This window comes from Psammomys obesus, unplaced genomic scaffold (assembly GCF_907164565.1).
Source record: "Psammomys obesus unplaced genomic scaffold, mPsaObe1.curated_primary_1811, whole genome shotgun sequence".
NCBI lineage: Eukaryota > Metazoa > Chordata > Mammalia > Rodentia > Muridae > Psammomys > Psammomys obesus.
Window position 1 is genome coordinate 2,307,639 of NW_026596240.1, and position 26,020 is coordinate 2,333,658.

The 26,020-nt window shown below is 43.7% G+C and overlaps 1 protein-coding gene across 1 annotated transcript in view; it reads right to left on the reverse strand.

Annotated features, from left to right (window-relative positions):
• Positions 1 to 26,020, reverse strand: part of Dnah6 (dynein axonemal heavy chain 6) — a 200,961-nt gene that overhangs the window by 132,417 nt on the left and 42,524 nt on the right. The window contains exons 14-23 of the mRNA XM_055596419.1: positions 25,730 to 25,981; positions 20,964 to 21,092; positions 14,428 to 14,541; positions 12,322 to 12,465; positions 9,428 to 9,640; positions 8,448 to 8,540; positions 6,662 to 6,781; positions 5,145 to 5,325; positions 1,877 to 1,973; positions 707 to 926 (exon numbers count right to left, since the gene is read on the reverse strand). Of these exons, the coding sequence (XP_055452394.1) occupies positions 707 to 926; positions 1,877 to 1,973; positions 5,145 to 5,325; positions 6,662 to 6,781; positions 8,448 to 8,540; positions 9,428 to 9,640; positions 12,322 to 12,465; positions 14,428 to 14,541; positions 20,964 to 21,092; positions 25,730 to 25,981 (1,563 nt within the window). The remainder of the gene's footprint in view (positions 1 to 706; positions 927 to 1,876; positions 1,974 to 5,144; positions 5,326 to 6,661; positions 6,782 to 8,447; positions 8,541 to 9,427; positions 9,641 to 12,321; positions 12,466 to 14,427; positions 14,542 to 20,963; positions 21,093 to 25,729; positions 25,982 to 26,020) is intronic.

A 26,020-nucleotide genomic window follows, 5' to 3' on the forward strand; every position in this document is an offset into this window, starting at 1 on the left:
TGTATGTGTGTCTGCCTGTGTGCATGTACATGTATGTGTGTCTGCCTGTGTGCATGTATGTGTGTCTGCCTGTGTACATGTATGTGTGTCTGCATGTGTGCATCGATATGTGTGTGTGTGTCTGTGTGTGTGCATGTGTATGTGTATGGGTGCATGTATAGGTGTGTCCTCTGTGCAGTCACCTGTTGATACCTCGATTTCCTCAGTGGGTGTTCTCTGGATGCAGGTGCTCCACAGCACTGAAGGAGCTGAAGTAACCAACTCTCACAGAGCGCTCCCTGGTGCTCCATGAAGTCATCCATGCACTGAAAGTCCCTGTCACCCAGCTAGTAGGGTGCTATCACTCATGCTATCTTGTGGAAGCGGTCAGAGGGTGACAGGTCTTGATGCGGGTGGCCTGGCAAAGGCCTGGCACTCTTGGCCAGCCAAGGTTCCTCTTTGCTGAGCTGGCTGAAGCGTGATTGCTTCTCTGCACTTCATTCCCCAACCAGAGCACCGCAAGTATCATGACAGCTCCTATGTGCTCCCCAGTTTCTCCATTAGGCCTCCAGCTCTTTAAGCATAAGAGTTTTAGCTCAGCTATTCTTGAACTGCTGGGCTAGCAGAGTCTCTGGCAAGCCTAGGATGAGAATGAGCTGCTTCTACCCCAGTCCCAGACGTGTGATCATGTTTATCCGCAAGGAACTATTAAGCCAAAGCACCTTACCCGCTCTCCCTCAGGTGACAGCATTGCCAAAATGTCATTGGTGAAGACCTTTTCTGGTTCGGTATCAACGCCAGGAATTTTCCCTTCTGTAGGAGGCATGAGGGCAAACTCGAGTTTTGAAATGGAGTCGAAGCATTTCCTGAGATGAGGCTGCACGGCTTGCGGATTTCGTGTCTGGGCCAAAATCTCCAGGAGCTCATCATTTGACAGGAAGTAAAACCTTCCAAGTTAAAGAGACACTTAATGTAACACATGACTTCACATAGACGCTCAGCCTTGGGTAGACATAGAAGATAAGGTCCTACCACACCTGCTGCTGGGCACTGGCATCCTGGGCCTTTAATCACACATGCTTTGCAGTTTGGCAAGGCCAAATGTCTCTAAAAGTTCTTGTAAAGGTAAATGATGATGTATCTCAAACACCTAGGCCCAGTTGCTAGAATAGAAAGGGTTTTTCTGAGAAGTATTAATAACTTTTAGGTCTTGGTCTCTTTTGCCTGTCGGCCTTACTTGGCTTGAGCTTCTTTGGTGATGATATGTCATACAGCACATAGAGAGCTAATAGACAGGTGGGTGGCCATGGGGCCGTTACTGGATCCTGTGACCAAAAGGCAGCATGAGTGACAGTATGGTTCTGCCAACATACCATTTCCAACCTTACCGTGGCCATACTTACGTAGAAATAAACTATCTTGTGTGTGTTTCCACAGCATTTTAAGCAAAATGGGCAAAGAATAAGTTCTTCTGATCTTGACCAAACTTAGGCCCAAGTAATGCAAGTGTGCATTAAAAATCAAATATTTCAGTCTCGGTTTGATCTGAAGCTCTAGACTTCTATATGATGTCAACACTGTAAAGTGAGTGCTCAGGCCTCTTGGGGACCTACTCATGGTGAGAGGGGTGAAGACTCTAGGGCCCCCATTAAATGCAGAGAATAGGAGAGTGAAAGCTGGAGAGGCTGCAGGGCTGAGGGAAGGGGACAGGGGGAGGGGTGTTCTGTGGGTTCCCTGTACCTCCAGCAGAGTGAGCTTTGCTCTCCTCTCTGAGAGCTCAGTATTTGCCCAACAACAAGTCTCCTCTCCAGTTCTCTGCTGTGACAGGATGTTATTTTCATCTCCAGCTGACCTACAGTCTACAACAAAACAGCTCAGGTTGCTTTTTTAAACTTACCTTGGGAAGATAACTCTCTTTGACTCTAAATATGCCTCCAGACACTTCTGAATTTGGTCAAGTAATGCATTATTGTTTTGAAAGGTCTCCAGAAGCCCTATTCGTTAAAAAGAAAAGTTGGCCAAGTTATATTAAAATAGAGAATAAAAGTTTAGATGAAAGTAAAAGATATTAACATGCTAAATAAGGCCCTTGTTTTGTTTGTTGGAATGATGAATAATAAAATGGGAGTATTGGCTAAGAGGCTTAGCTCTTTTTTTTAAATCCCCTTTTTATGTATATATGTATATGTGGTACATGTGTAAGAGTTATGTATACATGTTCGCATGTCTGAGGTAGCATGTGTGTGTGAGGGGGGAGGGTGACTATGCAACTATTCTTCTGAGGCATGGTCTCTTGTCCAAACCTAGAGTTTCCCAGCTAGTCTTGCTCAGCTTCTCTTGGTATCACCCATCTCTGCCTTCAGGTTTTGTAATTTTTTCCAGGGATGGACAAACATGAGCTACATCCATCCCCCTGTGCCTGTGCAAGTTCTGGGAATCTGAACTCTAGTCTTCTTATTGTGTGGCCATTGCTTTAACTGCTAAAACGTCTCCCCATCTCAAGAATTATTATTCTTAATTGTAATATATTAATAGTTACCTCACTAGAACAGTATTTTTAATTTAAAATAGTTTTGGCCAGCATCCTCTGCCTTTAGGTGCTGTGAGTGCACAAACAAAAGGCACCTGGAGCCAGTGTCTAGAGCCTTCCTACTTCATCAGCTTCTTGCGTCTTTTCTGTCACGGTAAAGTGCTAAAGGCATTTTTCGTCATTATTAATTATTATTAAACTGTAGCTCCTTAGGCAGCAGCCTCCGTACCTCTGCATCTTTGAACTTTGGATGCTAATCACAGTTCCTGCTCTCCTACCTGACCAAGAATCAAATCCCAGTTCTGTACCCTGACTTCTAAGGCCATACGTGGTCAACACCTCCATCTAGTGGCCAGTCAGCACTTCCATGCACTGGTCCCCCGGCCTCATCCAGTCCCCAAGCACGCTAGCTCATGTGGGACTCCATAACGACGGCTGCACACTCTTAAGTGTGCTCTTGCCTCAGAGCCTCACATTGTTCTTTGTTCTTCTCTCTGACTTCAACCATTCTCATTCTGAGCCACACATACTTTCACCCACTCTTTTCTGCAAGTTTCTGCTCAAGAGCCATTTTATTGAAAAGTCCGGAAACACACAAATATACACATACACACATTCACATACAAACACATGCATACACATATACATACATGAACACACATATACATGCACACACATACACGCATGAACACACATATACACACACATAAATACAGACACACATACATACACACACATACATACACATAAACATGCATGTACACATGCACACATACCTACCTACATATATATACATATATATATACACATATATATATATACACACACATACATGTACACACTCACACAATATACATGTACATGTGTATGGTCATACACATATGAACACATGTACGTATACATACACACATGAACACACAAACCACACACATACACATGCATATACCTACACACATGCATAAATACATGCACGTGCCCACATAAACACACTTATACACAGATATACATATAAGCACAACATGCACACATATACATACATACATGAACACATACATGTGGGCTTGAATGCGTGCGCGCGCACACACACACATGTCCCCCAGCTACTTCTTTAACCTATTTTATTTTTCTTCAAGGTTTTGCCATCATCTGGAAACGGATTTATTACATGTCTACACTTCTTTGTTTGAAGTCTTTAAGGCCAGATGTATTTTGGAATCATTCTTTTTTTTTTTTTTTTTAAATTTCAAAAGACCTGTTTTCCATTCATCAGTTGATACATGTCCTATACCTTCACATAAATGAACCCAGCACTAAATGAACCCAGAAGGTTATAGAAGGAGGAGGAGGCAAAGGGGGGGGCAAGGAAGGGGAGAAAGAAGGGAAGGCTGGTCTGGGGAGAAGTTGAGGAGACTGAGGAGAGGATGCACTCTTCATTTATGAAATTACCAAAGATTCATAACTTTAAGTGTCTATTATAACAAGCCTGCTGGGGACTGGGCCATCCCTCTGTAATCAAATGTCACTACATCTGTGCACTAAAGGTTTGAATACGGCGGTGGGAGGGCTGTGAAAGGCAGGGTGGTAGCCCCACCCCAGAGACGTGGATGCCCTATCCCTTACCTACAGATCTGTTTGGTTTGTATGCAAACGGGAACTTTGCAGCTGTGACTACGTGAAGGGTTATAGTGTGGGAGGTTGTTCTAGATCATCTGGTCAGTTAGACAGAATTATGAGAACACTTACAAGAGAGGAGAGAAAAAGCAGCAGAGGGGCGGGCACTGGGGAGGTGCTGTTGCCAGCTGGAGGACAGCTGTGAGCCAATGAAGGCGAGCGCCCTCTCTCTGTCAGCCCTAAGACCCTTGGGGTGTTTGATTTTTATCATTCCATAGTTTTCCTTTTCTTTGGCAAAGAACACAGCCCCCAAAGTTGCCCTTGCTAGGCAGGGACAGAGTCCCCTGCTGCCCTTAGCGACCTGACCAGCAAGCTGCCTGAGGCTTCGGCAGTGTAAAGTGTAAACCTGAGTGGATATATGTACACTCCAGAAACAGGCTGCCATGTGCACAGAAACAGAACCTGTTAAAGCATTTCAACCTTGACGTTGGGGTTGGGGTGGATGTGATATTTTCTTAGGCACCCATGATCCTGTAAATAACGGGAAACTCATCCGTTCACACATACAAAAAGACATGGGAATGGAAAGAGAGGGAGAAGGGCAGGAGTGGGAGGGGGACAAGAGAGGGTAATGGCACTGAAGATGATCAAATACACAACACACGTGCATGGAATGCCTTGCCTTAATTCATTATTATGTATAACTAATATATGCTGGAAAAAACCTTTAAAATCATTTCAACTTTGTTACTTGAATTGCAATAGGTGGTAATATTTTTAATTCATGCTAATGAATGAGTTAAAACTATGAAAAATTTTTTGTGATTGTATCTCTGAGGGAAGAATCTGAATAGAATTTAATGTGTGTTCTAAAATCACAGGTTGAACCATAAGCCGGTAATTAGAAAGTCCTGGATGTGCCAATCAAGTGCTGGATGTACACGGCTGTTTGGTTTTTAGGGGTGTCACAGATGTCGTGACCAGGGAGACTGCTTATTCTGTTTGTTTGTTCTGAAGTGCCTACCTGGCTGGGTAGCGGCCCGAAGTGCGTTAGGCAACCGATTCACCTTCCTCATGATTTCCTTCCATGACTTATCCACCTGAAGGAACATCTTGGCTTCTGCAGGCAGCTGCCTCTGAATGTCTGGGGCATTAAAGATGCTTTCTAGGTAGAGCCAGTTTCTCTGACAGTTCAGCCACTCTTCCTGGAGAAAAACATGGGGACTATCGGTGGAATTTCCAAACTGATATCCACAGGAAATTATGGCCTTGGGAATCACTACATCTTTCCCTTGCGACCTATTTATGTCTCTTCATCCATCCTTTGAAATAAAATATCCTAAAAGAGCCCAAGATTCAGTCCAGCCTGGTTCCACCCCACTTTCCACTGAAGATAATGATGAGTCAGCTGTGTGGAAAGCCAGTGAGATCCGCTGAAACGAGCTTAGACTGTGTAGAGGAATCATTGTGTTGGGAGGCCATATGCTTTCTGGCAGAAATCTAAAGGGTGTGGGGGGGGAAACAAGTTCATGACGACTCCCAAATAATAAACACACAATAAATAAATAAGCAGAACCTAGGTCCTCCCAGCGAGAGAGTCTCAATGAGGAATTACGCAGATCATGATATCTTTGGTATATCATGGCTTGGGATCTCCTGAGCAGAGGAATCCAGTACAAGCCGGTCTCACTTCTTGACCCATAAAACTATGAGACTCCAGATGTATTATATTAAGTAACAATTATAATAACAATTATAATAACTAACAAATGAAAACTCTAATTTTGTGGTATTTTGTCTCATATGAAAATAATTTAACAATGATGATAAAAGTGGCAATAGGCTGCCTAATGATATAAACAAGTCAAATGCATGTGTGCTTTCCTTCCTTTCATTCTGAACATAAAACGTTGACAATTAAATCCTCCCCCACCCCCGTTCAAAGGAAACCATAGGCTGCTCAGTCTCCAAGTGGGGTCCCTAGTAAGGGGAGCAGGGACTGTCTCTGACATGAACTCAGTGGCTGGCTCTTTATTTACCTCCCCCTGGGGGAAGCAGCCTTACCAGGCCACAGAAGAGGACAATGCAGCCAGTCCTGATGAGACCTGATAAGCTAGGGTCAGATGGAAGGGGAGGAGGACCTCCTTGTCAGTGGACTAGGGAAGGGGCATAGGGGGAGAAAGAGGGGGGTGGGTAGGACTGGGAGAAGATGTGGGAGGGAGCTGTGAATAAATTGTAATAAATAAATAAATAAAAATTTTAAAAAAGAAAAGGGAAAAAAGAAAATTAAATCTTCCATTTCTAAATCATATAATATTAAAACAGCAGGACACACATATAAATAAATAAATAAATAAATAAATAAATAAATAAAAAAATAAATAAATAAATAATGGTGTCGGGGAGTAAACCCAGGACTTTGTACATGCTCGTCAGGCTGTCTACTGCTGAGCTACATTTCTAGCCCCACAGAACCAAGATTTCCAAGGGCCTGTGGCTCTCCAGTTCAGAGTCCCAGAGTTGAAATTTGCCCTGACTTACCAGTGTTTGATTAAATAAGGAAAGCTGTTTCTGCCAGTCATCCACTCGAGCCTTGAGGGGACCCACGTACCGAGAAGAGGCGATGGTTGCAATGTTGATGGTGCTGTCATCAAGAAGGACCTTCAGGGAGAAAGAGCCAAGACACAGTCCTTGAGCTCAGGGGGTTTCAGATTCTGAAAGTCCGTTTAAGGACAATGTGAATGAATAACGTAGCCCCCCCTACTGCTTCCTACCCAGGCACTGCCAAGGTTGAACCTTAACTGTGCTTACAACCGTCTATGGTGTGTGTATGTTTGTGTGCGTTTGTGTCCGTGCACTTGTGTGCATGCTCACGAATACACATGCATGTGGAGGCCAGAGGTCAGCCTAGAATGATGTTCCTCAGGAGCCATACGCTTTGTTTTTTGAGACAGGGTCTCTCACTAGGACCCCAGACTCCCTGATTAGACTAGACTGGCTGGCCAGTGAGCCCCAGATATCCACCTGTACTGCGTCCTTAGTGCTAGGAGCGTAAGCACACATCATCTCCCTGCTCCACCCAAGCTTTTCACACGGGCGTCCAAGTCTCCATGCTTGCATGGCAAGTGTTTTACTGACTGAGCCATCTAAACCCCAGTCCTGTACTCATTAATGGCACAGTGTTTGCACTGCTTAATGTTCTCCTTTTGCCCTCAATATCAGGCAACCTGCATCTCCTTACTGGGGAGTTTAGTTACCCAGGCAGGCTTTCATCTCAAAGTGCCCCATGCTTGCAAACTCTGTTCAAGGAATTAATTTCCCTTCAATCATTTCCAGGAAGATGAAGCTGAATTCACACAGGAAGTAGTCACACTACCTTCCTTCCTATTGCTCCTCTTAAACAACAACATCCCTCATAAAACATGTGAAGTTAAAAAAAAAAAATGTGCTAGTCTGGGAAACTGAGTTGGTCTTTGCAGCCCCATCACCTGGTGCCTCTGGGCTCCTGATTCTTGTCCTTAACTTGCCTTGCCCACCTACTTCATAGAGTGACATCTGATTTTGCCCTCTCTACCAATAATTTCATTTCTATTTCTGCCTTGAATCCTACCCTTACGCTTCGGTTTCGCCTTTAAGATGGGCCACAGGATCCAATCCCTTTGCTAAACAAATGTACCGTTAGATTTTAAATGACTCAATCATCTGAGCACATAGGTTAGATTTCATCTAACTGAACAGACATGAAATGCTCATTCATGTTACTTTGCAGTGTTGAAACAGTTTGAAGTTCCTCTTACTCCCTTCTCTAGCTCCCATCTTTAAGGTCCAGTTGTCCTGGCTGATTTAGGAAAGACTCCTATCACCTATCACTTCACACATAATTGATCGCTTTGCTTTAATAAATTCAACTATAGGCCTGAAGCTTCTATCACACACACACACACACACACACACACCCACCATTTTATTTTTAATAAATATTTGTGAATAAGAATTTGTGTCAATTATTTACATCTTGCTTTCCAAATTAGTTTTTCCCTAGTGACTCACAGCTCACTTCCTCATCTTAACCTTTCACAGAAGCTGCAGGAGGTACAGTCAGTACTCTCATCATAAAATTGCTCCCCTTCCTCCCTAGCCTTCTTTCCTTCTTTGTTTTGAAGCAGGGTCTTATACTCTATTCCTGGCTAGCCTAGAACTTGTTATGTAGTCCAGGCTGGCCTTGAACTTACAGCAATCCTACAGTCACTGTTTCCCAAAAGTTGAGATGACAGGCATGTGCCACCAAGCTTGGTTTACCCGTAATTCCCATAACCCAATTACATACCTGTATGTCATCTGTGCCACCCAGGATAAACACGTCCTTGGAGTCACGGTGAGGAAGAATGACAAATTCAGTTGTTTTCCAAGAATCTTCCACCTTAGAAACAGTTCAAGCATTAGGATAGCTAAACCCATGTGTGTCTAGACACACAATAAAGGCACATGGAACGAACCAGGGGAAACTACCCCGTTTTCCTCCCGATGGCCCTTGAAAGTCTCAAGATCCTTTTCTTGGTCGGAAGCCACTGGCTTTCTTGGTTTCATTTGACTGTTATTAATACAGATAAAGGGCTGGTGATAATGTACATCTTACGCTTTTAGGGGAAGGAAAATGTTCTTTTTGTTTAGACACCTGCCCAGTAGGCATGCATTATTAGGCTAAAGAGAGAGTGTTGTAAATAGAAAAGTCTTCTTGATGTAGTTTAGGGCAGTTAACCCAGCCTTCTCTGGGAGTTTAGAAAATAACATTTTTTTTTCCTGAAATGTAGTTTTTTTTTTCTCTGACATGCAGTTCTTTACAAAGGCCAGCACACAGCCCACCTTATTGCTGTTCTGGCTGGGCTGGGCTGAATATAGAACACTAGGGAGAGAACAGAGGTTGCTGCTTACTGTGTTGAAAACTCCACCCAGATAACACAGCTGTTAGTAACCTTTGTGTTGAATCTGAAAACCTTTACATTCTATGGTTTGTGTGTATATACAGAGTGTGTTTACGTGTGTGTGTGTGTGTGTGTATGTAGGCACTTGTGTACATATGTGCATAAGCATGTAAAGACTACAGATCAGCTGCAGGTGTCATTTCTTAGGTGTCTGTTTTGTTATTTACTTACTTACTTATTGCCTTGGTCTTCCATTGGGCTGGAGCTTTCTAGGTAGGCTAGGCTGGCTGGCCCATGAGCCCTAGGACTCCCCCTTACCTTGCTCCATTTCTGTGGTGCTGAAATGAAATGGACGTGCCGCCAGCCTGGCATTCCCTTCACTTACCTTCTTAAGAATCGTCTCTAAGGCAGCTTCCCCAGAAGCCTGTCCAGATATGTCCTGGATTTCTTCACCATACTCAAAGACATGTAGTTCAGACAGCCTCTCTAAGGTCAGTGGAATTTCCACGTCCACTAGGAGGGCGTCGACGGTTTGTTCAATGGCTGCCCAGTGCCGAGCCTTCAGGGTGGGGTTCCTCAAGTCAATGATCACAGGAAGCTGGAAAACAAATTTTCAGAGGGGCCGCTTTGTTAATTGTTAGGAAGGACAACATGTACAAGACCTGCCTCTGATCAAGCCCATAAACACTCCAGCGTGGATGGGGGAGGGGCTCACGATCACCACCGGAGGAGCTATTGGTAGCTGCTGGCGTCTGCGAGCAGCTTCCTAAGTGTCCTTCAGGGATGCAGCCCTGTGTAGGACATCCAGGATACACTGGGTGACCCTAGACCCATGAACATACTTGGTGTCATTTATCAGACTCAGTATCTGAAAAAGAGTGCATGAGGTTGGGAAGGCAATGTGGCTGGCCGGAGATGCGGGAGAAGTTGGAAGGGAGTTGATGGGTGAAATTGATAAAAAACAAATTGTGCATGGTCTCACAAATATAGAGAGTTGGAGACAGCACCACTCAGACCTATAGTAAAGAAAATTCAGGAGAAAAATGCAAATGAGACTGAGAACACTGAGTTACAGGGCAGCCAACTACTTCAAAATTTCGGGGAACTGGTAGTCACATGTTTCTCTGAAGACCGAACAGAGGACAAGATTGGAGCACCCAACTGAGTGGAGCTATACGTGGGGTCTGAGCCTCTCCCTATAGGTAATCATTTGTTATGTAAAAAAAAAATGCATTATAGAATGTAAATCTATAGGACATGGATTCTCACAGGCACAACCAAAAAGGAAGGAGTAGGAACAGGAGAAAGAAAGTGAAAACAGCCTGTGGTGGAGAGAAATTTTATTTCAGAACATGGCTGTCTGGCATGAGATCACTTTCAAAGACCTTCTAGGTCTGTGTGATCTGGCTAGAATACAAACATGCCTTTAATCCAAGAGATAGAGGCAAGCAGATCTGAGTTCAAGGCCAGACTGGTATAGAGCAAGTTTCAGAAAAAAGCTTAGGTCCAGGTGTGGTAGTATATGCCTTTAGTCCCTTTAGTCTCAAACAATGAAGGTAAAGTTAGTTTGTAGAAGGAATCACCCATGTTTGAAAGTGATATCTAATTAAGTGCTAGAAAAAGTGACAAATCAGAGAAAGATTTGACAGAATAGGATACACCCAACTCTCTCTCAAGAGAGAGGAAAGGGAAGTTTCTCATGGGAGCAACACAGGAAATGAGGAGAGAGGAACAGTTTTACTAAGACAGTAATAGAGAAACAAGTTGCAGAAAAAGAACACAGGCAAAGATGGAACAAGCCAGAGAATGAGAAGGAACCAGGAGGTTAGAGCAGATTGCTGGAGTTAGTTTGAGGCCAAGCAAAGCAACTCAGGGGCTGAGAGAGAAGCCAGAGTGAATAAGTTAACTGGAAGAGGACTTAGAGCCAGAACAGCTCAGTTGAACCAGTCAGCCCAGAGCTCAGTAAGAATAAGAAAGGGTGAGCTTATTCAGCAGTAAGTCTCAGAGGCTTAAAACATCCTAGGACTAGATTATATTGTGTGGAGGCTAGAAGCTTCCAGGACTAGGCTTAGGTTGGCAAAAGGAGGCAGTAAGCCTCCAAGACAACAATTGAATTAGGAGACTAAACGTTCCTTTTATACTCTGGAACCCAGCTCCTATGAGAAATAGTAGGTATCACTAGAAAATAAGAAGGCCAAGGTGCAGGGAGGCAAACTGTAGCGACATCAAATCTGAAACCCAGCTGAACTCCTAACTGGAGTTAATATAACATGGCAAACAAAAAGGTAAACAGAGGAAAACTAATGCTCATCTCCAAGAATGCTAGTCACATACCTGAGTAATCACTGCTGTAGATGTCTGGGTTTCAACAACAACCAAACAACAAGGCCAAAGAGGCACACAATAAAGCAAAATGGCCACAACAAAACACAGCCTAGAGTCCACAGTGATCAGAGTCAAACTCAGAAATGGCACACATATTGGGAATAGAGCATTTAACTCAACTACAGTGAACTTCCTGGAGGTCTCAGCGGCAAAGGGAGAGCAGGCCGCAGGCCAGGTCAGTACGGGAAGGGTAACTTCTGGGTTGGCTGCAGGTGCCTTTTGCCCAGTCTCACCTGATCCTTTGGTTGCAACAGAGAGTTTTAGACCAGTCCTTTACACCACGACCTGGCTTCCCAGACTTTTTCAGACTAAATGCACCTGGACAAACCCTAGCTGAGCAGAGGAACAGCGTAAATGGATGTGGCTGTTTGCACAGGTGCATCTGCTGCCTACGTGCATTGCTTCAACAGACCCCGAGTGTCTCTTCTAATCACCATACTCAACCGCATAACCGAGCTAGTTGTTGAGTAAAACAAGTTAGTGTTGTAGAGGTAAACGTGTTTTTGTTTTGGTCCCAGGTATGGGATGTGGGGCTGATTCAGATGGTCCACAGCAGTAGACTGCTCCAGCTTCCCCCTTGCTGCTCCTGTTGCTGTTGTGAGACAAGAAGTTGGAGATCCCCTGAGATGAGGACCGGACTGGCTCCAAGGAACCCGACGACCCTAACCAGCAGGAAGCAGCTAAGAGAACTGCACCTCCTCTCCCACCAACCCTTTCTCTCTCCTACCTGGGATTAGGGTTTAGGAAGGAATTAGAGTGGATTAGGGAGAAAAAGATAAAAGAAACATAAATAAAAGAGTTAAAAAAAACTGCAACAAATTTGACTATTATTTCTTTTCCTGCAAAACCACTCATGGCCCCTGAGTTTGGTTGTAATGATCCCACCCATCTCACCTTTTCTTTCATTTTCTCCACCTTCTGTTTGAGCTGCGGTACCACATTGTTGGGTGGCAAGCCCTTCTCCAGTTGTGTCACAAATTTAGCATATTTACTAACTTGACTGTTTAGGGCTTCTGGATCCAAACAGTCAAATTTGGACTGTAGGGGAAAAAAGGTTAAAACACATGAAAGAAGTCAAATTTTAAAGTAGTATGAAAGTTTAACTTTATTTGAATTTTCCTGGCACTTAAAATTTTAAACCAAATGAAATCTGTAGACTTGGAAACAGCCATCTATAATGTCAACCGCTAATTCTTCCCATAGCTTTGTCTCTTTCACTATCAAGTGCAATATTGTGATTCTCATATTACCACTAGAAACCATGGGGACATTCTTGTTTTGGGCCTGGGACAACGTGGATGTCCAGGGGCTGTGCAGAACTGGCCCCGCCCCTCAATGGCTGTGACACTCAGAAGAGAGGGACCCTGAGCAACACCTGGGTGGAACAATGGAGCTGGCCTGGTGGCAGGGGCGTGGCATAGCTCTAGCAGTGCCCTGCTGGTGCAGATAAGGGAGAGCCAGTGGACTGACCAGCTCAGATACAACCCAGGCCCAGATCTGGGGCCCTGAGTTGCTTCACCTCAAAATTGACATCATCTTTGAACAGTCGGGGTGAATGAAAGGGCAGGATTTCCGTGACATGTGGTAACTGGGAGGAGTCCTGGTGAGGATCCAGTATTGATGATGTAGCAGAAGCCAGAGACGTTGAACCAAACCAGTGGCTTGTTGCAATGAACATTTGCAAGTGAGGATGTGTGGACAGAGGGATATACTGTGGGGTACACTGTGACACTGCAGCTTCCACCATGAGATGTCTTCTATGCTTTGCTTTGTTTTGTTCATTTTTTGTTTGTGTGTTTTTTTATTTCGTGGGGAGGTTGCAAGGGCAGAGGGCATATGTGAGAGGGTGGGGAAGTGAGTGGGACTGGGGTGCATGATGTGAAACTCACAGAGACTCAACAAAAAGTTTTAAAAAATATCCCTCTGGCTCTCCCATCACCTGGAAAATATTTCCTGTGTCATTTTGTTTTTGCTTCAGACATGTGCCCTCTGGTAACAACAGGTAGGAAGAATGAGGAGTGTAAAGTATTTATGAAGCAGATGATATTTTCCACACATTTGTATCATACTTTAGTAGTGACACTTGCAAGTTGATCATAGTTGAGGGTGCTCCTGTCTTCCGCTTCCTTTTTGGAGTTTGAATAAGGGCAGATTCTTGAAGCAAAGTGATGGTGGCTATTGAACCAGACTCTGAAGACAACACTGTTCACTACTAAGACTGAGCAGCTGATTCTGTCCTACCAGTGTGAACAGAATGGCTTCCTTCCATCAATGCCAAGAAAGACAGAAGTCTAGACTGACAGATACCGGAAGTGGGTGAATCACAAACAAAACCTGACAGTGCTAAGAACACCGGGGTGTTTCATGGCAACACTGTGTTTGGAAGTCACCACAGCCAGACGACATGTCCTGAGGATCTTGGACACTTGTGTCACGAAGCCCTCTTAAACAAAGAAAAGTCTTTGCTTTACAGCATTTAGTGAGACAAATGGCCTCTCAACATTTAACCGGAAGACTTACAGGGTTTCATAAAACACATGAAGTACCATTGTGATGGAATAACTTGAAATAGTTTTAAACAGAAAAAAAAGAGAAAATTTCAGGTTACAAAACCTCTCTCCCACTTTCTCTAAGTGGGTCAAGGTGATAAATGTGCTGTGACTAGCAGTGTCTAGTTCCTACTGACAATGGCCAATGGAACTAAAGAGAGAACAAAGATGTCATAACCACTGCTCCAAAGGAATCTCTCATGTTGAACTCCTTTGGAACGCAAAAATGGACACATGAAATATGAACAAGGATATAAAGCTATTTTTTTAAATTTCCTAGTTTCAGTGCCATCATAGCTAATTTTTTCCCTTGGCAGATATAAAAACTCAATTTTCTGAGTATTGAAGTATATATTGCATTGATAAAAAGACAGGTTATTGGACTACATTTCATATTATTAATATTTAGGTGGAGTTAGTAAAGTATCCAGCCGCTGAGAGCTGTCCTTACCTTTAGCCATTCCTCCTGGAGTTTGTCCCATTCATACAAGGAATCCCAGAGTAGCTGTTTGAGCTTCAGTTCAGCACTAACTTCTTCCAGTGCATCAAACTTGGACACTTCCACCTTTAATAAACACAAGAAGCAGAATGCAGCACTTAGAGTCCACACTATCTTGTCTACAGGCAGCTCTCACTTCCTGGAAGTGCTGTCACTTCCTGGAGAGTGTGGGTCTTACACAGGAAAAGGAAAGGAAAGGAAGAGACTCCGGAAAGTACAGTGTAACTTTGAAAGACCCCCGAGGGGAATCTTCCGTCAGGGAGACCCCCACTCCCAAGGATCAGCGAAACCAGTTGTTCGGCTGCAAACAGCAAGAGGCTTTATTCAATACACGGGTACCCGGGGCGACAAAGTCTCTCGGAGGACTTGCGCGCCCTCTAGGTGGAAAGCTGGGCTTTTTATAGGGTTTTAGAGCAGAAGCGCGGGTACAGAAGCGAGAAGCATGGTTACAGGGAGCTGATTGGTATATTTAAATGAGACCACAATTTGAGTCAAGAGTTTGGCAGGGACACCAGGATTCCAGGAACTGGGTGGTCGAGATGGTCATGATGACCCCCTTAACTTGGCCCGCCACCTGTTGTTTTCCTTAGGACTCCTATCTTAACTGGAACAGTCTCACAGATATCCCATGAGGGTGATTAACACAAACTGTTTTTAGCTCGACTGGGGCAGCCTGACCGCAGATATGACACAGCTGGGTTTCTCAGTAATTTTCCAGTTCCCCACCTAGCCTACAGAGTTTCTCAAAACAGTGGTGTCTCACAAAATGGCGTTAGCTATGTTTAACTTAGGGTGAGGCGGGGGTCTTTCAACTTCTCATTTGAGTAACAAAATATCATTCATATTTTCTCATGGCTCACATGTTCTCAACAGGACCATTACTGAAAGAGCACTGCCGGCATCCTGTTTAAATCTTGGTCTTTGTGGGGGAAGAGTCTTCAGACTAAGTGCTTTCCCTCAGGGCTCCTATGCTTTGATGATAGAAGAGGAATATATGTACATGGTAACTGCTGGAGGGGAGGGTGGAGGGCAGTGAGGTCCAAGATCTCAGGACAACCTCTGTTCCTAACCACAGACTGCAGAGAAACCTTGTAGAGAGGAAGAATGCAGACATCCTGAAGGCGTTTTCTCTTTTGTAAAGATTGATTTTTATTACTTTATTTATTTATTCATTTATTTGTGGGGGGGGGCAGGCACAGGTGTCCTTGGATTCCAGAAAAGGTCATCTGACTTCCAGGAGCTGGGCTTATAGGCCATCCATTGTATGTTGAGAATCAAATGAAGTCTTGTTCTCTGGAAGAGCAGCAAGGGCTTTTTTTTTTTTTTTTCCATTAGATAAAATTTTATTTAGTGAAGTACCAGTGTTCAGGTGTATGTCCAGATCCTGTATTAAGTTTTCAGCTTCTTGTGTGTCTGTCTCAATCTGTTAGTCTTTTTTTTTCCTATTTTTTTATTTTTTATTAATTACACTTTATTCGTTTTGTATCCCCCCATAAGCCCCTCCCTCCTCCCCTCCTGATCCCACCCTCCCTCCCCTTTCTGCATGCATGCCCCTCCCCAAGTCCACTGATAGGGGAGGTTCTCCTCTCCTTTCTGTTCTTAGTCTATCAGTTCTCATCAAAAGTGGCTGCATTGTCCTCTACTGTGGCCTGGTAAGGCTGCTCCCCCCTCAGGGGGAGGTGATCAACGAGCAGGCCAATCAGATTATGTCAGAGACAGTCCCTCTTCCCATTACTAGGTAACCCACTTGGACACTGACCTGCCATGGGCTACATCTGTGCAGGGGTTCTAGGTTATCTCCATGAATAGTCCTTGGTTGGAGTATGAGTCTCTGGGAAGTTCCCTGTGTTCAAATTTTCTTGTTCTGTTGCTCTCCTTGTGGAGTTCCTGTCCTCTCCAGCTCTTACTATTTCCCACTTCTTACATAAAATTCCATTCACTCTGCCCGACAGTTGGCCATCAGGCTCAGCATCTGCTTTGATAGTCTGCAGGGCAGAGGCTTTCAGAGGGCCTCTGTGGTAGGTTCCTAGTTTGTTTCCTGTTTTCTTCTTCTGGCTTTCAGAGGCCCTCTGTAGCAGGTTTCTAGGTTGTTTCCTGTTTTCTTGTCTTCTGATGTCCATCCTCTTTGCCTTTCAGGTGGGGATTGAACATTTTAGTTAGGGTCCTCTCTCTTGCTTGGTTTCTTTAGATGCATAGATTTTAGTGGGTTTGTCCTATGTTGTATGTCTATATGAGTGAGTATATACCGTGTGTGTCTTTTTGCTTCTGGGACAACTCACTCAGGATGATCCTTTCCAGGTCCCACCATTTACCTGCAAATTTCATGATTTCCTTATTTTTCATTGCTGAGTAATATTCAATTGTGTAGATGTACCACAATTTCTGCATCCATTCTTCAGTTGAGGGGCATCTGGGTTGTTTCCAGCTTCTGGCTATTATAAATAAAGCTGCTACAAACATGGTTGAGCAAATGTCCTTTTTGTGTACTTGAGCCTCTTTTGGATATATGCCTAGGAGTGGTATGGCTGGATCTTGAGGAAGCGCTATTCCTAATTGTCTGAGAAAGCGCCAGATTGATTTCCAGAGTGGTTGTACAAGTTTACATTCCCACCAGCAGTGGAGGAGGGTTCCCCTTTCTCCGCAACCTCTCCAGCATGTGTTGTCACTTGAGTTTTTGATCTTGGCCATTCTGATGGGTGTAAGGTGAAATCTCAGGGTTGTTTTGATTTGCATTTCCCTAATGGCTAATGAGGTTGAGCATTTCTTTAAGTGTTTCTCTGCCACTTGATAGTGCTCTATTGAGAATTCTCTGTTTAGCTCTGTTCCCCATTTTTTAAGTGGATTACTTGGTTTGCTGCTTTTCAGCTTGTTTAGCAGCAAGGGCTTTTAACTGCTGAGCCAGCTCTCCAATTCCTGATGGTGTCTTGGTGAGAAATCACGTAAAGACTGCTTTGGCTTGGATAGGAGGAGACTCCCATTGAACAGAATTGACGGAACAGAAGTTGTCTCTTCACAACTATGAAACCCAAACTAAGTTGGGGAGGGGCTACCCTTGTCTTCCATTAATGCCACCAAAGCCATGCACATGTTCTTCTCAAAATGATTGGCAGCTGCAGGAGGAAGTTTGTGTCAGAAGCAACTGAGAAGGAAGAATCAGATGTGCCCTGTGAAGAGAGTGAATGCTCCTATTTCAGGTGGTGTGTGTAGGGGGCATGAACACATGCTTGTGTTTGAGTGTGGGGCACACATATGCCATAGCGCATGTGTGGAGATTAAAGGACAAAGTCTGGTGCGGTCCTAGCTTCCATCTTGTTGGAGACAGGCTCTATTTGGTGTTTGCCACTGCACTCGCTAGGCTAGCTGTCCCTAGAACCTCCAGGGGTTCTCCTGTCCTGGCCTCCTGTCTTGTTGTAGGGCCCCTGGGATTACAGTGGCTCTCCATGAGTTTGAGGAATCTGAATTTCGGTCCTCATACTTGTCCCCACTGAGCCATTACTCATCCATTTTTTTCCTTTAGTGATTTTTTTTCTAATATTATGGTAAAAACACATAACATGAGATCTCTTTCTTAAGAGATCTTAAGAAAGCTCTCTTTACACGAATAGTGCTAGTTAGTTGCCATGCGAGTGTTAGCAACATTAGTGGCAGGCTTCCAGTGCTCTCTCGTGCCGTGTTTACGAAAAGTTATACATACTAAGCAAGCAGCTCTTCATTTCCCTTCCCAGCCAGCAGCAATCACTGGGGTCATTTCACTTCTGCGAGAGTGCTCTAGATAGGCTACACACTATTTGATTTTCTGTGACTGTCTCATCTCACTAAGATCAGCAATGTTGTCCAGGTTCATATGACATGACTTGATTTATTTATGTTTTCCTTTTTGCTGTGCCTGTGTGTGTATTCATGTTTGTGCATATGTAGGTATGTATAGATTCATGTAAAAGCTAGGGCTCTATTCTTCAGGTCTCAACTAACAACTCACTCACTAACTCAAGAGCAGTATGAGCTCTTACTCCCTGAGCCATCTCTCCAGCCCCGTTGCTGCTGGTTTTCTTAACTGACACATACTTATTGTAACTTCTTTCAAGTGTACCAGGCACTGTGAGCATCTCTACCCCACACCCTGTCCTGTACTCCCTCTCCTTTCCTTCTGATAATCTTTTTCTCACCTCCCTTCTGTTTTCAAGACACATGCATGCATTTTAAATGCTACTTAGCTAGAAGCTAGACTACACAAAGGAGAGAAAACACACGATAATTGTGGTTTTGAGTCTGACTTATTTCGGTTAACATGATGATTTCCACACATTTTTCCTGGAAATGACATACTTTCATTCTTCCTGATGGCTGAGTAGAACCTTGTTGTGCACTCCTATCCCGTCTTCTGTATCTGTTTATCTGTTGATGGGAATCTCAGCCAATTCTGTAACTTCACTACTGTGACTAGTGCAGATTTAGATCTAGCTGTATAGATATCCCTGTGGTGTGTTGACCAAAGAGTCCTTCAGATATATGCCCAGGAGTGGGAGAGCTGCATCAGTTTTGGTTTTTGAGGAACCCCATCTTGATTGCAATAGCTGCTAAGCTCATCTCCATTCCCACCAGCAGAGAATAACAGCTCCACATCCTTACCGTCCTGTGCGCGTGTCTGATTTAAAGTAGTCATTCTGACTAGGGTGAGCTGGAATACAATGCAGTTTCAGTCTTCATTTCCCCGACAAATAAGGATGTTGAGTATTTTTCTTATGTTTACTGGTCGTTTGTATTCCATCTTTTGAGGATCGTCATTTCATTAGCCTATTTATTAAATTATTTATCTTCTTGTATTTTTAGTATTTTGAGTTCACAATAAATGATAGATATTAACCTTCCAGATGCAAAGGTTCTTTCCTATTCTGTGAGCTGCCCCTTCACCTTCTTGCTTCCTTTGCCGCGCTTTTTAATCTTATGCGGTCCCATCTGTCAATGCTTGGTCTTATTTCCTTGGTAGATTTCTCTTCAGAAAGCCCTTGCCTACGCTGACATCTTGAAGTGTCTCCCCTGATAGCTCAGGCCTTACACTGTGGTCCTTGACATATTTTTAAAATTAATTTTTGTATAGGATAACTGACAAAGATCTTGTTTCACTCCTAATATGTGGTTATCCAGTGTCCCCAGTTCCCCCGCCCCCAAACATATGGTTTTGGCATTTCTGTCGAAGGCCATGTGGCTGTAGTTGTGTGGGTTTAATTCTGGCTCCCCTGTTCTGTTCCACTGACCTACGTGTCAGTAGAACTCTGGTTTTGATACCAGGACCCTGTAGCTTTGTGGTGCCTCCAGCATCATTCCTGTTGCTCGGGACCGCTCAGGACTGGCCGGGGTCTTCTGTGCTTCCATATGGGCGTTACTCCTCACTCAGGTTATACATCCATCTCACTGCCTGGCACCCAGCACATCACTCTTCGGGTTATTTTACCAAGCCATGGCCTCTGGAGGGGACCTGACTAAAGACTTGAGTGAGTGGGTGTGTCCCCATGGGAAGCACAGATGCCCTCCACCAAGGCTTCTGAGACACCAGTAGCACCTTCCTCATGCCTGCTGGACTCCTGCTTTTGACCTTACGAATGATTTCTTTTCTACTCTTTCATTCACCTTGTTGCCCTCTGTAGATGCTGCTTTAGGCACAAGGGTCTCTTGGTTCTCTTCCTTCTTTCTTCCCAGCCCTACCCTCTCAAACCCACTTTTTGGGACCCACTTTATCTTCTGTCTCTGTCTCAGTTCTTCTTTCATGTAACACCAGGACAACTCAGGCAAAGCTCAAGGAATGAAAACACATTCAAATGCAAAAGAAGCTTGAGTTTTACTTAAGAAAAGTTAGAGGGGCTTTAGTTAACCACATTTTGGAATGCATACACCTTTTAACATAGAAACTGCAAGAGGTTTTGGCTGAGAATTTCGCATAATTCAGTTATTTTTTAACAAGAGGATATTTTGTCTCTCACATATACTAATATTTTAACATATGTACATATGGGCAATACACATGCACGTGTATATGTTAATAATTGTGCATGTGTGTGTACTTGTGTGTGCAAAAGAGCATGTGCATGTAGAAGCCCATGGTTGATGTCAGATGTTCCTTGATTGCTCTCAGCCTGATATTTCTGAAGCCCTGAACCAAAACTTGACGGTTCTTCTGGTCCAGCTAGCCAGCTTGCCCCAGGGATACACTGTCTCCACTTCCTGTTATTGCTGGGATACCAGGCAGGCTACTATGCCCACCTGGCTCTTACATGGGTACTGGGGTGGGGGATCCAAGCTCAGGTCCTCACACTTGGGCATTGAGCCTGCCATCTCTCCAGCCCTCTGGTGTACTGTCTCCCTTGGTGTGCTGTGGCACTGACTGGCACACAGCCGTCCACTGAGAGGTTCTGGTCGTTGGTTGAAATCACTTACGCACAAATACACCTTTGTGCGTGCACTCCTAAGCAGATGTGAGCAGCTGTGGTTACCTTGAAATTCTTCTGGTAGGATTTGTACTGAAAGGCACGTTTCTGAAGGTCATCCAGGGTGGACTGCAGCTCACTCAGCATCACTTTAATTTTCTCCTGGTCAGCATTGATATCCAAGATCTGTGGGTCCTGTGAAGTCAACGTGGGTTCTAGTTAGGCAGGCTTACTTGTTCATGAAGATTAAGTGAACCAATAAACCTGTTTCCAAAAATGCATTCCCCTAATCCTCTTTTCTCTCTCACTCTTACAAACTGTATTAAAAACGGTTGTTTTGCTCTAAATGTTATATATAAGCACAATCACAAGTATAGAATTGTAGAAAAAAACAGTAAATAGGAAACTGTATTAAAATGGTTGTTTTGTTCTAAATGTTAATATAAGCACAGTCACATTAAATAGGAACATAATAACGTTTTAAAAACAGAATGTAGGGACTAGCATGATTTCTCAGTGGGCAAAGGCACTCACCTCCTAACGATTTAGTTTCATCCCTGGGATTCACACAGTGAAGGGAAGGTGCAAGATGTCTGCTGGCCTGCATATACGTGAGCCCTGGCTCGCATGCACCCACCCACCCACCCACTCACACACCAGAACACGGTACAGTCTCCTTCCTTTCCTATCTGAAAACAAACAAGACTTCAGCTGTGGAGAATGTGACAGAGGAGAGGAGAGAAGGCTGTGATACAAAGAATAGTTCCTCTTTAAAATAAGACAGTAGAAAATGCTTTGAGATAAGAGAGACAGTAAGGAAAATCAGATTCTCTTAGTATTTTCTCACAGTGTGCTTCCAAAAATTCTGCAATTTTGGTTTCTTTAAAAACCAAAGAAATGTTATGAGAATATGTTTTCTTTCTAATCCCAGGTGTGGGGATAAGAGGCTGCTTCAATAGCAGTTGACTATGGTTTGCCTTGTGCTCTGGTTGAGGTGTGATTTTGCCAGCTGAAGATAGTTTCTGCAAGTGTGTGACATTTGGAATTCTGGGAACTTTTCAGAGGATATGTAAATGCTAGGGTCCTGAGGCGGGGCTGCTGTTGGTGACTGGCTGGTGGTTGGATGCTGTTGGCTGCTATTTGCCAAGTAGTCATGTGCAAAGAAACGACAAGAAGAAATTAGATATCCTGACAGCAAAGATCAAACTTGCCCCAATTAACTCAATGCCCTTAATCAACAGGAAGTAGTCTAAGGATAACTTTGCTCCCTCTTCCTTCTATCATTTTTACTCTACTCTCTAGTGTTAGGGGCTTAATAAGGACAGAAGGGTAGAAGAGAGAAAAAGGAACCCACACAGTAGCAGACGCTGGCGACAGCTTCCACGTGTGTGTGTCAGTTCCCCTCCTAGAAAACCAAGCCGCTGTACAGCAGCTCAGTATCCTCCAGGTCACCTCAGCTCTCATGCTCTCTGTCTGGAGACACAGTGGGTGCCACAGGCTGAGGGCTCATTCCCAAGAATGTTCTCATTCTGATGCCACCAGATCGCTCTGTCTAAGTACCACCAAGTGAGGTTCTCACAGCTCCTCCTTAGGGCCAGTTAATTTATCAGAGTGGTCTGCGGAACTGGGGGAGATATTTGTACTTCAGCAGCTTAAGAAGACTGTCATGATGGAGGCAAATGAAGAGACACAGAGTGAGACACGAGGAAGGACTACAGAGCTTCGTATCTCCCTTGGCCACTACTTTTCAGGTGTTTGACCATCACGAGACTCTGTAAACCTAGGCCTTAGGGGTTTGTATTTAGTATGTATTATACAAACATACTTGATGTCTAGATTACTACATTGAAGCATGACTAGAGAAAACCAGTATGATCTAATGCTAACAGGTTGAACCCAGCAAGGCCTATTTAGAATCTTCGTGATCTCTGTGCATGATACCTTCCTCTTAGGCTGGGGTCAAGAACCTTTTTAAAAAGGTCCATGAGTGGAGGTGCTTATGAGCTACTATCAGAAAATATCTTTATGGCCATCTCCAGGAGTGGGCCGTAGAGGGCATTTTCAGTCTTTGTGTCACTGTTGGCAAAGAGAAACAGTAGTTCCTTTGGCTTCCCTTGGAGAGAAAAGAAGGGTGGAAAGAGGGACTCTGATGCCTGCCACACCAGGCACTGTAACAAGACTCTATTTCCTCTTTATCACTTTAAGGTTATTCCAACGCTTCCTCAAGGGTGTTTGTCTTACTGTCTGGATTAGAGGGAGGTGTGGATGGGAGCAGCCCACAGGCTCATAGGTTTGCAGTCCCCACCTGGTGAACTGTCTGAGAAGAATTAGGACTCGGAGGTGGGGCGCTGTTGGAGGAGGTACATAAACGAGGGTGTGCTTTCAGGTTTCAAGCCCGTGCCAGTCCCACTGTCCCTGTCTTTGCCTGCCTGCTTGGGGCTCAGCATGGAAGCACCCATCTCATGCCTGCCTGTCTGCTGCCATGCTTTCTGCCATGATGATAATGGGCGAGTCCTCTGAAACTGTAAGCCAGCCCCCAAATAAATGCTTTCTCTTATAAGAGTTGCCTTGGTCGTGGTGTCTCTTTACAGCAATAGAACAATAACTAAGACAGGTTATTTATTAAATATTTAATAAATACCAAAAGCTATGGAACCAGGGACTATGAAATTATACACACACTGTCTGAAACATATAAAATACATAAATATGCAATATGACGTAATATGCATACGTGCAATCACAGAGAGGAAGAGAGAAAATGAAGAATACATAAGGTATGTATCTTAAGGCAAATATCAGGCAAATATCTGTCTGACACTTGGGCGTTGAAAGCCCAGAAAACAGGCAGCAGATAGTTCAGGAACAAAGTAGAAACACTTAGCTGGTTTTGACAGCATGTGAGGAAATGAACAAATCTAAGAACTAGTATAGCCATCACTGGGAGCTAGATGGTCCATCTCCTGCCCAGTGTGGCCTTGTACTAAACGGCAGTGTGTCCTAGGTTAGAAAACACCAATGGAACCGTCATGGCAGAAGCTGCTTATGTGGGCACTGGTGCCCTTGTCATGACTGGGCTGCGCCTGATTTTCTCAGGCAGCGGTTAGCTAGTGGTCCTTTCTGTTCTGTGCTGGTTCCTATCGTTACAAGCCACCGGTTTTGTCAGAGCTCACAGTCCCAATAATGCATGACTTTCTCAATATGGCCTTCAAACATCTGGCTTACCAATTTTCCCAATCGCCATTGGTTATCACATTTAGGTTTTTCTCCCCAACTTCCCTCGATCACTGAGAGTGTGTATTTTTGTGTGTGTGGAGGGTCATGATAGCAAAAGGTGTTATTTATGTAGTAAATTATAGATTATAGTTCTTTCCCCAAGAGTGAGAAGGAATCTATTTAAACCTTTCATGGAAGATAGACTGGTTAGAGATACGCAGCTTTAGTGTTTGGTGTGTGTCGGATTTAAAATGCACAATTACAGATGAATCAGGTGCTGGCATATTGTTCTTTTGATCATTACTCAAGCTTTGATGATCTGCAATGCACACAACACAGCACATGGAGCAGGAATCACCAGCCACTGAGAGGCGACTGCCTGTGCCTCAGTCCTGGTTCCACCATTTATCATCTTTGTGACCCCGAGCAACTTTTTCCCCATATCTTACTTTCTTCTATGTGAAATGTGAGAAAACTCATATGTGTCCTGAGAGTAAATAAAAATACACACACACACACATATCTATCAGCTATATCCACACACAGTGATATGAATATGAGAAAGCACTGTATGATCCTAAGACATCAGGATTCAGGACAATAGCTGACTCTGGGGATAAAGAACGCATAGACATGAGCAATGCAACAGTTCTTGCTAGAAGAACACAAGTGTGCTCACTTCCTGGTAATTCACTGAAGCCTATAGTTACTATAGCCATACACATCTGGTCTACTTGGAAATTTTTAAAAAGCTTCAGTATAAAGGTAACAACAGTAGCCAGTTCTTAACCCACGCTTGTCCGACAGTATGCAGATGTTGTTAGCTGCTTTCAGTGTCTCCATGTTAATACAAATGCATTATGCTCATTTGAGGATATCTACATGAATGTACTTTAATAATCTATTGATGAGCATTTTTTCTATTTTCAAAATTCTACTGTTTTTATAATTCTCTGCTAAGTTTTAGCCAAAGATAATAAATAATGAGTCATTTTAAAAAAATCACGTTTCCTGGTACATTTTAGTTAAGAATCATCTGGATGTGTAGTTTCATTTCTGAAAAATTTCCCCCAAAGAGGTGCAGGTTAAATAAATAATCTCTAGTCCTCTTTACCACCTTATATTATTCCTAATATTAAGGAGAAACTTGCCAATATCCTCAACAAATTTTACACTGTGACATCAGCTACAAAATGAGCTAGCAAGTAGTAAGTACACTCATTACAAAATACTAAATACCAGCCAAGAGGATGAGAATTGAATTTTAAATGCGGACTTGTCTCACAGTGCCCTGGAATTCATTCGGTACGTTAAAAGAGAGACTGAAAATGCCTAACGTTTAAAGCTTAAAGAATTGTTTAGAATAAAACAAGAAAAAAACTTGTTGAAATGAAATATAGTCTCTAAAATGACTTGAAGAACAAATTTCAAAGTTCTCATCACAAAATAATAAGTATGTGATATGATGGATAGGTTAACTAGCTGAGCACAGTCTTGAACATGCACATACGGGTGCAGACTGTACACACAGACAACTTTTATTTGCTGATCCTACCGGAATTCTAGAAACCTGCAATCCTCAAACTGGATGGATTGTCTGAAAATGTTCTGCTCACCTGCGCCAGCAGCTTGACCTCATTCACCTCGTTGTTGAGCTCTTCAAGATCTCGACCCAAGTGCGTACAAAACTGTTTAATGCTTGTTTCTCGATCACCCACTGATTTGTCGATAGCGTTCCGCACGGCAGTAATGGACGGCTTCATTGTCGCAAAAACAGCAAAGTCTTCAGGAGGGGTGGCCACCTGATACTGTTCAATGAGCTTGTACATCTGAATCACTGTATTTGCCTCTTCCTCCAGGCTTTCAATCTACACAAAAACATCGTTCGTGAAACACAGTGGAACAGC